Source organism: Rutilus rutilus (genome assembly GCF_951802725.1).
Source record: "Rutilus rutilus genome assembly, chromosome: 19".
Classification (NCBI taxonomy): Eukaryota; Metazoa; Chordata; class Actinopteri; order Cypriniformes; family Leuciscidae; genus Rutilus; species Rutilus rutilus.
This window is the reverse complement of record NC_140232.1, coordinates 35,793,377-35,810,876: the sequence shown is the minus strand read 5'-3', so window position 1 is coordinate 35,810,876 and position 17,500 is coordinate 35,793,377. Positions and strand designations below refer to the sequence as shown.

Sequence of the window (17,500 nt, the reverse complement as noted above, 5' to 3'; positions counted from 1 at the left end):
CTGATCTCAAGTCAGTTTAAGCGGCTTCACAGTGATAAACCGAATCAATGATGCAAACCATCAAATATGAGAAATTCAGATTCAGCGGCTCTAAAAACAATAGAGTTATTATTCAGATCAGTTCAGTTCTGTTCAGTCAGATCAACAATATTACTGGATATGAGGAGTCGTTTAAACTCCATCAGGTGACAGAGATGGAGAAGCAGATTTACTAGATCATGATGGCGTTCTTCTATTATTTCTAGTAGTTTTTACAGAAGTTAAAGTTGAATGTCCCACACTGAGGAACGTAGTAAAGGTCAGGGTTCAGACATCAGGCTGCTGTAGTGAAGTGGAGTATAATGGGCTGGTGATCCGTGTGGAGACTCATTGTGTTCGTCTGAAGACGTTCCTCTCGTTCTCCAGCGTCTCTTCTTCTATTCTTCTCCAACACTAACTCTTTCTCTCTGGCTCTCGTCTCTCTTTTCTCCACGCTCTGCTGTCGCCTCGAGACGAGAGCATCAAGACACTCATTCACATTCCTGAGCGAGACGCGGTTTCAGCCCGCTGTTGTTTTAGCAAGTTTATGACCTCAAAGTGGCAGCAGAAGAGCTTGCTTCAGCGGTTTCCATAGCAACGCTGATCTGTCAATCACCGGCTCTGAGCTTCATCATCAAGACGTTAAAACAAAACACTAATGTGTGTCAATTTCAACTTTTCGTCCGATAAATGACTTATTGTGTCAATTTCAACTTTTCATCCGATAAATGACTTATTGTGTCAATTTCAACTTTTCGTCCCATAAATGACTTATTGTGTCAATTGTGTCAATTTCAACTTTTCGTCCCATAAATGACTTATTGTGTCAATTGTGTCAATTTCTACTTTTCATCCCATAAATGACTTATTGTGTCAATTGTGTCAATTTCAACTTTTCGTCCCATAAATGACTTATTGTGTCAATTGTGTCAATTTCTACTTTTCGTCCCATAAATGACTTTATTGTGTCAATTTCAACTTTTCATCCCATAAATGACTTATTGTGTCAATTTCTACTTTTCATCCCATAAATGACTTTATTGTGTCAATTTCAACTTTTCATCCCATAAATGACTTATTGTGTCAATTGTGTCAATTTCTACTTTTCGTCCGATAAATGACTTATTGTGTCAATTTCAACTTTTCATCCGATAAATGACTTATTGTGTCAATTGTGTCAATTTCTACTTTTCGTCCCATAAATGACTTATTGTGTCAATTTCAACTTTTCGTCCCATAAATGACTTATTGTGTCAATTTCTACTTTTCATCCCATAAATGACTTATTGTGTCAATTTCAACTTTTCGTCCCATAAATGACTTATTGTATCAATTTCAACTTTTCGTCCCATAAATGACTTATTGTGTCAATTGTGTCAATTTCTACTTTTCATCCCATAAATGACTTATTGTGTCAATTTCAACTTTTCGTCCCATAAATGACTTATTGTGTCAATTGTGTCAATTTCTACTTTTCATCCCATAAATGACTTATTGTGTCAATTTCTACTTTTCATCCCATAAATGACTTATTGTATCAATTTCAACTTTTCGTCCCATAAATGACTTATTGTGTCAATTGTGTCAATTTCTACTTTTCGTCCGATAAATGACTTATTGTGTCAATTTCAACTTTTCATCCGATAAATGACTTATTGTGTCAATTTCAACTTTTCGTCCCATAAATGACTTATTGTGTCAATTGTGTCAATTTCTACTTTTCATCCCATAAATGACTTATTGTGTCAATTTCAACTTTTCGTCCCATAAATGACTTATTGTGTCAATTGTGTCAATTTCTACTTTTCGTCCCATAAATGACTTATTGTGTCAATTTCAACTTTTCATCCGATAAATGACTTATTGTGTCAATTTCAACTTTTCGTCCCATAAATGACTTATTGTGTCAATTTCTACTTTTCATCCCATAAATGACTTATTGTATCAATTTCAACTTTTCGTCCCATAAATGACTTATTGTGTCAATTTCTACTTTTCATCCCATAAATGACTTATTGTATCAATTTCTACTTTTCGTCCCATAAATGACTTATTGTGTCAATTTCAACTTTTCGTCCCATAAATGACTTATTGTGTCAATTTCTACTTTTCATCCCATAAATGACTTATTGTGTCAATTTCAACTTTTCGTCCCATAAATGACTTATTGTATCAATTTCAACTTTTCGTCCCATAAATGACTTATTGTGTCAATTGTGTCAATTTCTACTTTTCATCCCATAAATGACTTATTGTGTCAATTTCAACTTTTCGTCCCATAAATGACTTATTGTGTCAATTGTGTCAATTTCTACTTTTCATCCCATAAATGACTTATTGTGTCAATTTCTACTTTTCATCCCATAAATGACTTATTGTATCAATTTCAACTTTTCGTCCCATAAATGACTTATTGTGTCAATTGTGTCAATTTCTACTTTTCGTCCGATAAATGACTTATTGTGTCAATTTCAACTTTTCATCCGATAAATGACTTATTGTGTCAATTTCAACTTTTCGTCCCATAAATGACTTATTGTGTCAATTGTGTCAATTTCTACTTTTCATCCCATAAATGACTTATTGTGTCAATTTCAACTTTTCGTCCCATAAATGACTTATTGTGTCAATTGTGTCAATTTCTACTTTTCGTCCCATAAATGACTTATTGTGTCAATTTCAACTTTTCATCCGATAAATGACTTATTGTGTCAATTTCAACTTTTCGTCCCATAAATGACTTATTGTGTCAATTTCTACTTTTCATCCCATAAATGACTTATTGTATCAATTTCAACTTTTCGTCCCATAAATGACTTATTGTGTCAATTGTGTCAATTTCTACTTTTCGTCCCATAAATGACTTATTGTGTCAATTGTGTCAATTTCTACTTTTCGTCCCATAAATGACTTATTGTGTCAATTTCAACTTTTCATCCGATAAATGACTTATTGTGTCAATTTCAACTTTTCGTCCCATAAATGACTTATTGTGTCAATTTCTACTTTTCATCCCATAAATGACTTATTGTATCAATTTCAACTTTTCGTCCCATAAATGACTTATTGTGTCAATTGTGTCAATTTCTACTTTTCGTCCCATAAATGACTTATTGTGTCAATTTCAACTTTTCATCCCATAAATGACTTATTGTGTCAATTTCTACTTTTCGTCCCATAAATGACTTATTGTGTCAATTTCAACTTTTCGTCCCATAAATGACTTATTGTGTCAATTTCTACTTTTCGTCCCATAAATGACTTATTGTGTCAATTTCAACTTTTCGTCCCATAAATGACTTATTGTGTCAATTTCAACTTTCGTCCCATAAATGACTTATGGATTTCTCTGCGGGTCCCAGTATTTCATATATGAGACTGTATTGTGACTTTATAAGTCATAATTTAAAGTTTCCATAAATACAAGTCATAATTTTAGCTTTTTATGCCATGATTTAAAAAAGCGTGTTTGTATTTCTGCTGCTGAAGTGTTTCCACACGGACGTCTGCCAGGGTTTCTCTGGAGTCATTAGTGCGTTGCGTGTCTTTGTCTTAAAACAGCGTGTTTGCATTCGAAGATCCTGCTTCATATTCCAACTCAGCCAAGAACTCTAAAATTAGGACAGAATTCATGAATTCTTTAAAGCTGAACTGTGTGTGTTTCTCTCTCTCTCTCACACACACACACACACACACCCTACAGTAATTACACACCCGCTAATCCTGTTTCCCAAATCCAGGTACCCGCAGAGAAATCCATGTGGAAAATCCCATGGCTGCACATTTCCTCCATCTGCCTCGCGGATCCTCTTTCACACAAAGATCTGCGTTTGCCTTCAGCGTTGCCTTCACACACTCACTCACACACACACACACACACACACACACACACACACACTCGCAGTCACAGTCATTCCGATAAAAACGTGTCGAATTCTGTCTCCATTTACTCACATGGAAAAACCTCTTTCCACACGAGGAATATCGCAGTGACCTCAAAACGCTCCACAGTTCCCTCAGTAAATAACAGCATATGGTTTGGAACGACATGAGGGTGAATAAATAATGACTGGATCCTCATTTGTGGGTGAATTATTCCTTTAATCCGTTTAGAGCTCATCTGTTCATGTGTGTCGCTCGGCTCCAGTGTCTGAGGCTCTCGCTCGTTAAAAGCCTTCATTAAGATTCACCCAAACATGATGTGTTTATTAGGACACTGACACACGAGAGCCGCTGATGGCTGGATCTGATAGAATGACCCAGATCAGCTTTAATTAGTTTTGCTTTCCAGTTAAAACATGGAAAAAAGCTCAAAACAAGATAAAAATTATATATTTATTAGGATTATGGTTTTCATGTTTAATAAACTGCATTGAGAAGCTTTACACTGCGAGAGTGAAGAGTGAAGAGTGTGATCTCTCCTTGCATTGTCAGCATGATTATGAAAGTGGGCGGGGCAGTATGTAAATTGTGTCACAGCTGTAGGACACCTGGGACGGGGGAGGGGCTAATTAATTATGCATGAAGCTGGTGCTCTGGTTTCAGTGGGATCCGGTGAAGCTTCAGTAACCTACATACGTGATCCGTCATGAGAACACACACACACTCCAGCTGATGACATCACTTCCTCCCACTGGCCTGCCACTCATCCTCTCCAGCAGCACTCAGTGTCATGAATGATCGTTTGACCTCTGACCTTTGTGTCAATGGGGTCAGACTTTCACTGGAATCAGAGGCTGAGCTCGACATGAACACACACTCATATGAAGAGTAACATAAATAATCCTGTCGTTTTAATTATGAGTGTAAATGTGTTAATCAGGCTGGAGTCGTAGCGGCGCCGTCCTCGTGTTCAGTGACAGGATCACTCACCCTAAAGTGCTGCAATTAACGAGATTCAATGCTGAAAATAATTATAGAAAATCATCCGTCTCGAAAACCTGTAACGCCCGTCTGACCTTCAGCTGAGGGATGAGATGAGCACTCTCACACACACACACACACACACTCTTGTACATCTATCTTTATGAGGACATTCACTGACACAATGCAATCTCTAGCCGCTTCCCCTAACCTTACCCATCACAACTAAGTGCCTAACCCGACCCCTGACCCTAACCCGACCCTTAACCTCATTATAACCTTATCCCTAAAACCAAGTCTTGACCCTCAAACAGGCCTTTAAAGGCTCTCAGACACTGAGGACCGGCCAACATGTCCTCACATTACTCTCTCTGTCCTCACTCCAATGGTCTAAAACTCAAACTGGTCCTCACAAAGATAGTTGTACAAGTACACACACACACACACACACACACACGTTAGCACAGGCTCATCCCGTCTCTCTCTCTGTTGTGTTGGAGGGATTTCAGAGGCTCGTACTTCAGCAAACTCTCGCTCTTTATGCCCAGGAGTTTCACAAGCCGAGTAAAGTAGAGCATCTGTGATCCAGCGTGTTCCTCTTTATCCCGAGCCTCGGCTTACACTCGCTCCAGGGATTTACTCCACGCTGGAGGTTATGAGGAACATCACATGATGGAAAACACTGTGTTTCAGATGCACATATGTCCGAGTATTTGACCTTTGACCCGTCTTGTCGTTCATGAATACTTTGTAATACTGACTAATGTTTGTCTCTTTTTAAAGAAACTCGGCAGATTATTGCACTTCAAAAAATGAGCGTGTCATTTTTTTTGTCAAAGCTGTATGTCTAACATGTCATGTTCCAAATGTGAAACTGAATCACAAAAATTGAGCCGCTAAAAGTTTTCATGGCAAGGCAATATTTTCACTGGTTTAAGATTTCGAATGACACCAATTTATGATGATTCCTGAAATATTTGATTACAGTCTCATTACCGCCATGTTTAACACAGACTGAACAGATTTCACTAGCATAACATCTATAGCAATCTGGAACATGCATCTAAAATACGACTTTTATTGCAATGAAAATATGAACAGGGTTTGGATGTGAAACATCCTGAGAGAGAAATGTCATGGGTTACGAACACTGCAAAAAATGTGTATTTTAGTCTTGTTTCCAGTCCAGATATCTCACAATTCTTAAATCAAGATGCATTTACTAGAAGAGTAAAAATCCATAAGATATTATGTCTTGTTTTCTGGGGAAATCAATCAAAATTAAGAGAATTGTTGCTTAAAAAAAGCAAAATGATCTGCCAATGTGGGAAAAATAATCTCGTTTCTGTGTGAATTAACATTATTTTTCTGACCCCATTAGCAGATCATTTAGATTTTTTTAAGCAACAATTCTCTTAATTTTGATTGATTTCCCCAGAAAACAAGACATAATGGCATTTCACTACTTTAGTAAATGCATCTTGATTTAAAGAATTTTTAGATATTTGGACTGAAAACAAGACAAAAATACTAGTAAGAAAAGCATTTTTGCAGTGAATATGATGTACTTTAAGGCCCTGAGTCATGCAATGAGACTTTATTCACATTATAAACTCACGTAATGAAGCAGCGCTTGTAGGGTTTAAACTAAATGAATGTGTGTGTGGTCTCGAGCTGGTTTAACGTTTCTCTACGGATTGAGTGTGAGCAGCAGAAGCGGCTCATGTTGACGGTCATTAGCAGATGTCCGATGGAGCGAGGGTCGGGATTACAGCTATAAGCCTGTTTCTTCATTACAGGCTGTGAATCAGTGGCGTTCACCGCAGATCTGCCGCGAGTCGAGCTTCTGGAGGTCAGAGTCAGTCTCTGTTTACAGAACACACAGCGGGAGTTAGTCACCGAGTTACTGTTATACATATATCGCATGGACAAACAGTGAAGACGAGGGCATGTCCAGACAAAGCAACAGGACACCTGAGAAACATTTAATCAGTCATCGTCGACGTGTAGACGCCACACGGGCTCCAGAGCGATTCTTATCTCCATGTTTATTTACGGTTAGAGAAGTCGAACAATCGAGTCTTTGCAGAGCAGGTGCCAAACCCTCATGAGGAGGAGAACGAGCTCATCAAACCCTCATGATGAGGAGGAGAACGAGCTCATCAAACCCTCATGAGGAGGAGAACGAGCTCATCAAACCCTCATGAGGAGGAGAACGAGCTCATCATAGCGTGAAGACGACGTCGCCCTCACGTTTCAGAGATCGCTCTGAGTGACGAGGTTCTCAAATGAGATGGCAGTAATGTTAATAAAACGTTCGTTCAAAGCTATATGGTCTTTAATAATGTTCTCAAAACGTTAGAACAAAAACATTATTCATTGTTCATAAAACTTGTTTCAGAACTTTCAGAGAACATTCAAAGGTAGCGTTCCCATTATGTTTGAAGAATGTGTGATGGATTTTTTAATAAATAAAATAGTAAACTGTATTTTAAAGGGACACTTCACCCATTTGCATTAAGCTTTGTATTGTTAGAAACCCAGTCATATATTATAATAAACGTGGATTTTTCGTTCATTTTTCCCTGAGATGGGAGAAATAAGGATTTAAGTGTTTTACTTCCTGCTTATTATGACGTAAAAATCATCATTTTGCGTCATAATAAGCAGGAAGTCACATTTCATTGAAAAGTGTAGAGACTACAAACACTAGCTCCTCATTATTCCAGGGGGCGGGACCCGCTCACGCTACAGACCTATTACAGATCAGTGGGTGGGACTTCACTTTCTGAAACTGAAAGCAATATCCTCCATCTTGTTTGGAAGCTAAGCTAACAGGCACTGTGGAGCCAGCTGTGAAGATATGACAATAGCGGAGGGTAACGTTACTCAATATGATGTAGAAGAAGAGGATTTCGGAAGTCTGCTGCTCGAATCGGGTGTTTGTGGCTACCTTTACAAGCCACATTATAGCGAAGAGCAGCCGAGGCGGAAGACCTGCCTGTCGCGGACGAGAAGCCCAGACTGGCTCGGGTTAGGGCGGACTGGTGGCGCCGGTGATCTCACTATGCAACTACGAACCGCTACGAACACAGAGATAGAGTCCGTCTGCGGCAAAGAATTTCTCCTAGACGAAATCTCTGAATCAGACGAGGACACGGACGTTTGTGTTGTGAACCATCCTAGTTTCGCACGGTCGCACCGCATCTGACTGAACATCCCGGTAACGTTACCATGCAATAATTCACCATTTCGAAAGAAATACAAATGAGGAGTAATTCATTAATGAGTTCGCCAAATAACTAACGTTAGACATTTTGTGTGAAATGAATTTCAAGCTCCGGTTGTAGGTAGCTAGCCTTATGGACGGATGAGTGATTCATATGCTGTTCTGGATTAGTGGGAGTGGCTTGCGCAGCTGTGCAATGTGGTGCATTGTGGGAGTTGTTGTCTTTCATACAAATGCGTCCTGAAGTTACTTTCTTTCTTTCCTCGGTCAAGAAGGCACCAAATTCAAAATTTATTTTACATTTCGACTACATATATGACCCACTTTCAATGAAGATCAATGTTCCCATGGGTGAAGTGTCCCTTTAAACTAATCATAATTCTAACATCTAACCTGAATTATGCCTAACATTCTAACAATTTAACAAAATGTAGGCTCTGTGTCGAAACCAGTGGAAATTTTGTGAGAATTTCAAAAACATAACTCTATAATAGTCTCATGACGTTTTGAGTAATCAAATGAACTTCTACCCTCTTCCATGTTTTCAATGATTTGAGATCTAGATTTTCTCCGTCAGTAACAGCGGGTGAAGTGTTGTTTTTCACAGATTAAACCAATCATATGGAAGGAAGGTGACCATGAGTAATGTCACGTTAATCTTACTGTTATATGTGTCTATCCTATAAAAACCTGATGTATTCTTCTTTCTGAGAGAGATTCTCTGAGGCTGTGATTAAAGCATTTAACCCTCAGACGGTCCTCGGTCATTTCTGACCGAAACATTTTCTGTTTTGAATTTCTAAAAATCACAGCTTCATCGGAATGTTATGAAACTTGGTGACTTTTATGGCATTAGGTATGTGAATACAAAAAAAAATTGAGGTCATGATCCGAGCATGGTCGTAAAAAAAATAGTGACGATTTTGGTCTTTCGGTCAAAAATGACCGACCCATAGGAAATTAATGGGAAACTGCCATAAAAAAAAACAAAATTCTCCGAATTTTCAAATCGGCCTCAATCCTAAAAAAAAGTACACCACTGTAAAGGGGTGACACTCTACAACATCAAGAGTACAAAAAAGACACACCCACCCACACACACACATACACACACACTTTTATACACATAAATACCAATACATTTTGATTACAAAAAATCTGTTTTGAATTTTTAAAAATCACAGCTTCATCGGAATGTTACGAAACTTGGTGACTTGTATGGCATTAGGTATGTGCACACACAAAAAAATTGAGGTCATGATTCGAGCATGCTAAGTGGTCGTAAAAAAAATAGTCACACTTGTGGTCTTCGGTCAAAAATGACCGACCCATAGGAAATGAATGAAAAAAAAAAAAAAAAAAAAGTAATATTATTTTACATAAAGTGTTATAATTGAATGAATTGCATTTTTTGTTACAAATTCTGTAAAAAAAAAAAAAGTAAATGTGTCCATAAACAGCTGGGGAATTCACATGCCTCTCTATAGAGAACTGTAGATGCCATCTAGTGGTTACACCATGGTTCTACGCTTTCTCTCCATACTCTCACCAGATGGTGCTAATCTGCTTCAAAAAAAATGTATATTAATTTTTTTATTAATTTCAATGGCAAAAATAGACCATAAATATTGCATAAATATTAATAAATTCAATAAAATGATCTCAAAATACAAAATTAAAAAGAATAAATATTATAGAACAAAAATAAATTGCATTGGTTTTACTGGGATGGAGGAAGTTTCATTTTTAGGCCTCCGGTCACTTCTGACCGGGAAGGCCCAGGATGTGACTCCGAAACAAAGACCGTCTGAGGGTTAAAGGGCATTTGCTGAAGTCTGTCTGGTTATTATTGCTGTGCTGTAAGTTAGTTAGTGGTAGTGAGACACTTAAGACCCTATTCCCGAGTGATATTGTCGGAAGAGGGCGAGACGTAGATCGACTCAGCGCGAGACTCTTAGATTGCGGTCAGGTAACTATAATTTTATTTTATGCGGTCAGAATAGCTACTCTTTGGCGTTTGAAGAGTGTGTGAATGTGTTGAGAATGTTGACCTCACCTGAGTATAATATTTTCTGGTGTCAGGGACACTTGGTTCAACCTAAGTAAGGTGAAAATCTCTCACAAATCATACAGTGGAATATCATCAGCAAAGGTTTTAAAACTTTTAAAAAGCAACGTTTTGATAAATAACTTAATGGGAACATAAGCAAAAACATTCTTAGAACATATTTTTTATTAGCTGCGAAGACTCTCACAAACAACACAAGCTCTGTGACAAGAATCTGAAATGTTTTTATTACTTTTTCCATTTATTAAAGAGAATTTCTTTACAACATACATTTAGCTGTGAATCAGATGTGGGAGAGGGCCGGTGACGAAACCATAGCAAACAAGAGTACAAACTCCACTTCCAGAGTCCAAAGGCACCAGCACGGGAATCGTGATCTCCGTTCACTACGGCCGGAGCGATTACATATTCAGACGGCACGATTTAGAGTCGTCTCAGACGGGCTGCGACGACAAGTGAGTTCAACATCTACAAAGCCGAAACTAGAGATTCCTGGACGCCAAGTTCAATAAAACGTGTGTCAAAATAGTTAAATAACAGTCCCTCATATTACATCACAACGATAGATCTAGAAAATTATATTAATCGGAATCTGTCACAAACATTGAAAACATTAATCTGTTTCCTAATATTATTGGAGTGCATATCTACACAGGAGCCAGCCTGTATTCACTGCCTAAAAACTGTGTTTGATCATATACATTAGAAAGCTTGTGTGTGTGTTTGGGAGAAACATCATATCTGATTCGTTCATGTGTTTTTCTCTTATTGCCTTGAAGCAGCCAGATCCACAGATACACATCAATTCAACTACAAACAGTGTAAAAACATCATCTTGACTTTGTGAAAAGTAATTAAAAAAAAAGGACGAACGAAACAAAATCAAAGCAAAAAACAACATTCTTCCAGCACAACAAGAGGGCCGACTCCTACGTTTCATTGGCACAATCAGAAATCAAGCACAAAGTCATTTGTGGTTAGCAACGGGACCAGAGTCGACAACGACAACACCTACATTCTTCAATTACGTTGTTTTTTTGTTTATTTTTTTAATCAAATGAGGGAAAAAATGTCATTATAAGAACTACAACAGTTAACAGCTAACAAACGCTTCACTACTCAGGGGTGTAAGGCACAAATTTACAGGTGGAAGGAGAGAAACAGGCATGTTTGAAAATGAAATGCTTCAACAAAAGGCCTGTTTGTGTGTGTGTGTGTGTGTGTGTGTGTGTGTGGACAGGACGAGAAAACGATATGTTTGAAAGCATAAACCAAGCGTCTTAAGTACGGCTCATCCTTACGTCACGCAGACGCGAGCGAGAATGGCACTCGGTGATCGACCGGTGGCTTTCAGCAGGTGATGAACGAGATGAAGAGTTGAGATTCAGGAGTTCCTTCTGTGGGCTGTAAGCTTTACCCACAAGCCCCTCTGGCACGGCTCGAGGAATATTCCTTCCATGCGGAGGCTTCCGTCGTCTCTGAGTTTGCTTAGCAACGTCCGAAGAGTTAGTGGACAGAAGTGCTGGCTCCAGTTTAATGACTTTAAATAATTTCACACTTGATTAATTCAAATTAAAAAGATCATTTACATCTCGTTTGAGCCTAAAAGAGATGCTCTTTCTGCAAAAGCACTTTATTAAAAAATAAATACAACCTGCTGTTAGTATTAACAGTCACGTGTTATTTAGTCATCAGTTTCAGTAGACGTTTTGAACTCTTGCACGAAGGCAGAACTCGATTGCTTTGTCCAGTAACAGTAACACTGAGACAGGCGGCGGCGTTTCACAGTTTTCCCTTGTAAACTCCAGTCTGAACTTGTTCAAGTGCTTGATAACCGGGGCGTCTCGCAGCTTCACGACTGAACAATTCCGCCTGTCTCCGATGTGCTTTTGGCAGAAAACAAACATCAGCTGCAACACAGCGCTGGCGAAACCTTTAAGAGTTCCTCTTTCCGGGAACAGATGTTTGCCCTCTTGGAACGGACACTATCAGCCTGAGCTCGACATTAAAAAATATACAAAAACAAAAGAAAGGAAAAAGTGAGTTGCATTTCCTGTACATAGCTGTACAAAGCAGACACACTTTACTGTTCCCCGTCTTTAATCCCGCATTATGTGCAGGAGTCACCGGATTTGATTTTCGTGGAAAGGGACACCAGTGTCGGTTTGGGAGGGACGTCGGGCTTGAGCTGCCGGGATCCGCAGCGAGGCAGAGACCCGTACGAGCTCAGGCTGGGGTGACGGGTCAGGCTGAGGACCGGAGAGGTGACGTGCATGGAGTCCACTCGCTGCGGGGCGGGCGGAGGCGTCTCCACGCGGAAGCTGTGGTTCCTGGACATGTGGGATGAGTTGGACGAGTTGGTGTTGTGCTGTTTCTTGAGGCCCGAGCTCATGGGGTAGCCTCGCCCGTACATGGACGAATGCACGTCGAGCCTCTTGCCCATCTGTGGGACGGCGGGCGGGAGCACCAGAGACGCCTCTCGCTGGGGGACGCGAGGAGGAGCTCCCTCGACCTCCGCCAGACCGAGACCGTGACACGGGCTCTTGAGGGACTTGTACTCGAGAGTGGCACCCTGGTCGTCTGCGAAGTCTCCACGGTGGGGCTGCTCCACGTACTCGTGCTGGTAAGCTTGGGTCAAAGGCAGAACCACCACGCTGGAGATGTGGCCCGGAGACGCCCGAAGCGGCAGATCCGTCGGGATGACCGGAGTGACCATGGAAGTCAAGTCTTTGGTGCAGGCGTTGATCAGGTTCTGGTTGCGCTCCCACTCGCGGCTGCCCCGACTGGGCTTGCGGCGCGGCTGCATGGGCGTGGACTCGGGCGTGGGCAGGGCGCTCAGATCTGGGTGCTGGTCAGCTTTAATCAGCATCTTGCCGTTGGTCAGACGGCCGTTGTGCATGAGCGGAGTCAGAATGGCTTCAGGCCGGCCATCCTTGGCTTGCATCTCGAACAGCCCCGTCAGCTTGGTGACACTGTTCATGGAGCCTCGTCTGGACTGAACAGAGTCCTTGTCTTTGCGGCCAGGCAGCTCAAAGTCGCGCCGGCGGTGGTGGTCGCACACGCAGTAGACGACGATGCCAGAGAAGATGGCGCCCATGGCGAAGGCGAGGATGACGGCGATGGCCAGAAGCGTCACTGGAACCATCTGATCCCGGTCTCGGTGGTACGTCTCACGGATCACCCCTGCGAAGAGAGATTCACAATGGTTTAATATGTTAGGGTTTTAACATAATCTAATTTCCAAAGTTCACCTGTGTGTCTGAAACATAAGATTGACAACAATACACTTCTATCTTAACTTAAGGTGCGGTCACATTTACTCGTCGCTGATTGGCTGATTGGTTTGAAAGTGACTTCTGTGTGAGCTGTGCTTCATACATCTGTACCCTATTGACAATGAATCCGGCTTTGCACACAAATGTTTTTGCCGGTCAAATGCCGTTTTTGCCTTTATTGCAATAGGATAGCAGGAAAGATCTGTGAGCCGGGACTCAATCTCGGGAAAGGTCTGTGAGCCGGGACACAATCTTGGGAAAGATCTGTGAGCCGGGACTTAATCTCGGAAAAGATCTGTGAGCCGGGACTCAATCTCGGGGAAGGTCTATGAGCCGGGACTCAACCTCGGGAAAGATCTGTAAGATGGGACTCAATCTCGGGAAAGATCTGTAAGATGGGACTCAATCTCGGGAAAGATCTGTAAGATGGGACTCAATCTCGGGAAAGATCTATGAGCCGGGACTCAACCTCGGGAAAGATCTGTAAGATGGGACTCAATCTCGGGAAAGATCTGTAAGATGGGACTCAATCTCGGGAAAGATCTGTAAGATGGGACTCAATCTCGGGAAAGGGAAAGGTCTATAAATTGGGACTCAATCTCGGAAAAGATCTGTGAGCCGGGACTCAATCTCAGGAAAGGTCTGTGAGTCGGGACACAATCTCAGGAAAGGTCTGTGAGCCGGGACTCAATCTTGGGAAAGATCTGAGACCCGGGACTCAATCTCAGGGAAGGTCTATGAGCCGGGACTCAATCTCGGGAAAGATCTGTAAACTGGGACTCAATCTCGGGAAAGATCTGTAAGCTGGGACTCAATCTCGGGAAAGGTCTATGAGCCGGGACTCAATCTCGGGAAAGGTCTGTGAAATTGAAGTACCTTTAAGTGCTGCACACCAGTGCATGTTAAAAATGGGGATTTGAAGACTGTTGGATTAATCTGCTATATAGATCCATATAAAACTGCTGTCTTGATCTCTGAAGGAGACAGAGGCCCTGTTTACAGCTGGTATTAAGAAGTGTTTTGGTCGATCGGATCACAAGTACACGATGTTAAATACAGGTGTAAACAGGGTCTAAAACGTTTTGAGCTTGTCCACTTTTATCCACTTCCAGAGGTAGTTGAAAACGCAATCGACCGGATTGCTTTTATAGTGTAGACGCTCATGAAGTCCTATGTGTTCCAACAGCCACAAAACGTCTATTCTCCACGTACTGACCTAATGCGTAAACATTATAGGAAGTGCACTATCCAGACGGGATTTAAACTGTCGGATGAAGGTCCAAATTTGGTTTAAAGATGAAAAACGTCCTAAGCACAATGTTCTGTCACCATTCCTGATCTCTAACACACACACTCACAGTGTTCGGCTGGTCTTGCGGCTGTCAGAGCGGAAACAGAGCTTTCCTCTGTGTGTTTTTCTGTCATCTCCGGTCGCGTTCATATGTAAATTACATTTCGTACATTAGATAGAAAGATCTGAAGCCCAAAAACCCTCCCCTCGAAGATATCAGGACAGAAGTGGACAAAACCATCTTCTGAAAGTGGACAAAAGAGACGGATTAAAGTGTAAACAGGTATGTGTCTCCCTCGTCTAGTTGTGATCCGATCGACCAAAACGCATCTTAATACCAGGTGTAAACAGGGCTATTATTCTATTGCTGATGAATTAGCCTACATGAAACTCTCAGCAGATCAACCATTTAAAATCCACACAGGAAGAAAAGTGCTGCTATGTTCCCACAGAGGCATATAAATTCAATGTTGTACATTTGTTACAAACCCATAAACGTGTGATACAGCCATCCATCACTGTTCAGAGCTCGAGACGTTTAATGGACTGGTGAATATTGGTTTATAACTCTGATGGCCTTGGCTACACACTCCTCTTATCTTGGGCGTTCTGAAGGAGTCTCTCTCTAAGATGACAAAATGCCGTCACACATCTGGTTTTTCTAAAGGGAAGATCTAAGGGGCGCCTCTTTCTTTTTAACTTCACTCTCATTGTGGTTCTCAGGAGAGGCTCTTCCTCTCAGTCTGTTTGATGTTTTAAAGCGTCTCTTTCATGCGTCTACTGTACGATACCCCTGAGAAATGACACGGCTCTAACGGATCCATTTTCATGTTGGAAAAAGAGTCTTCCTTCATGAAAAGAACTATGAGTACAGTATATAGAGCTGTTAACATAACCGTTTCATACAGTTTATTTTATCAAAGCACATTTAAAGACATGATCAGCTGACCTGAACTAACAAATAATATTTTTATCTAATTTTCTTGCACAAATATCTAAACATCCTTAAATCAAGATACATTTACTGGAGAAGCAGCAAAATCTTGTTTTCTGACCCCAAGCACAAACTCTCCTAATTTTGAGGATTTTCCAGACTTAATTAATAAATGTATTAAGTAATTTAGGTAGTAAATGTATCCTGATTTAAGAACGTTTAGATGTTTGTGCTGGAAAGCGAGACAGAAACACTGAGGAAGAACCTCCTGTGTTTGCAGTGTGGATGTCCTGAAGGGTAAAGCTCCGTGAGGATGAGGAGATCAGCGCCAGCACTCAGAAAACCTTTGAAGATCCTCTCTAACCTTAATGTACTGTTGCTCGACTTCAAAGAGCCATAAAGAGGATAAAACCTGGAGAAATGGAGACTTTCTGAATGTCATCAGATCAACAGATCAAGAACCAGAAATATTCCCATTAACTGATATCATACCATTAATATGATTAAGATGAATTACCACAGCGACTCCACTGAAAACAAATCAATCTTGTGGATGAACAACAGGCTCCGGCAGAGTCTTCTGAGAAACAGAGGATCTGTTCGTTTACTGGATTTACTTTGATATCGTTTGATGGGATTAAAATAGAAACGAGACGAATAAAGAGCGGAAATCTGCCTGTCTGGAGCCTTTATTCATTCACAAACGTTCAGAGTTTGACAGATTAATGTTTTTAATCATTAGAATCTTTGAAACAGTGCTAATATATTTTTAAACCATCATTTCCATTTTATTAAACGTTTCACACACACCTGGAGTCTGCCAAACGCAGCGCCTTGAGAATTAGAGGACAATATCACAGCAAATTACCAAAGAAAATATCAAGCATAAACAAAACATTTGTTGTGCTCGAACTGTTGAATCAGTAGATGTTTGTAAGTGGTTATTTAGTGGATGAAGTTGCTGTGATTCTCTACACCTGACTCTCACCAGCTGGTTCACAGACACTGAGACTGTTCATGAAGAGAAACGATCTGATAAATCACACTCACACATTTCCAAGAGACACCAAACCTCATTCTCAACACTAGATCTGTTTGATCATTTCAGACCTTTTTGTTGAAGCTCTACATTGTTTTCACAATAAATCACATTTGCTGTAATATTTTGCATCTAATAGACATTCGTCAGTGTGGTTCCAGTGTTATTATTAAAATAAAATTAAAATCGATTCAAATTCAAATCCGGCCTGTTTATAATGGCTGTTGCCCTCACGGGTTTCTCAGAGGCGAATCGCCGGCGGAACTAATCTCACACCAGCGGTACACATTTGAATTTCATGAGACGTCACTCCTGACAATTAAACGTGGAGCTTCACCGCATCCGACTTCACCGACACAATCCTGCAGTCGCGCGCGTGTACATGAGAAGATTCCTGCGTGAGACTGAGACGTGTGAATATTCACACACACACACACACACACACACTGCTGCTGCCTTTATCTGTGATCACTTGAATGTCATGAAATGAATGAATGATTGTTTAAAGAAGAAACAACTAAACCTGTTAAGCAGGGGAATATGTCTAATCAACACACTGATGTTCAGACCGTTTCACACGGCAACAAACATGTGGTTTTCCAGCACAAAAATCGAAACATTCTTAAATCAAAATAAATTTACTGGAGAAGCAAAATGACTGAAGATATAAAGAATAATCAAAAATAAATCAGAGAAGAAGATTATTTCTCTGACTCCACTGATATTTGTTCTTGTTTTAATCACAAACTCACTTCATTTTTATACATTTTTCAGACTTAATTA

At 40.5% G+C, this 17,500-nt stretch overlaps 1 protein-coding gene across 4 annotated transcripts in view; it reads right to left on the bottom strand.

Annotated features, from left to right (window-relative positions):
- Window positions 1-10,380: 10,380 nt before the first annotated feature.
- Window positions 10,381-17,500, bottom strand: part of sema6a (sema domain, transmembrane domain (TM), and cytoplasmic domain, (semaphorin) 6A) — an 80,282-nt gene continuing 73,162 nt past the window's right edge. For all 4 annotated transcript variants that reach the window (XM_084389135.1, XM_084389137.1, XM_084389138.1 and 1 more), the window contains one exon: window positions 10,381-13,361. In XM_084389135.1, coding sequence (XP_084245261.1) covers window positions 12,289-13,361 — 1,073 coding nt within the window. In that variant the 3' untranslated portion in view covers window positions 10,381-12,288. The remainder of the gene's footprint in view (window positions 13,362-17,500) is intronic.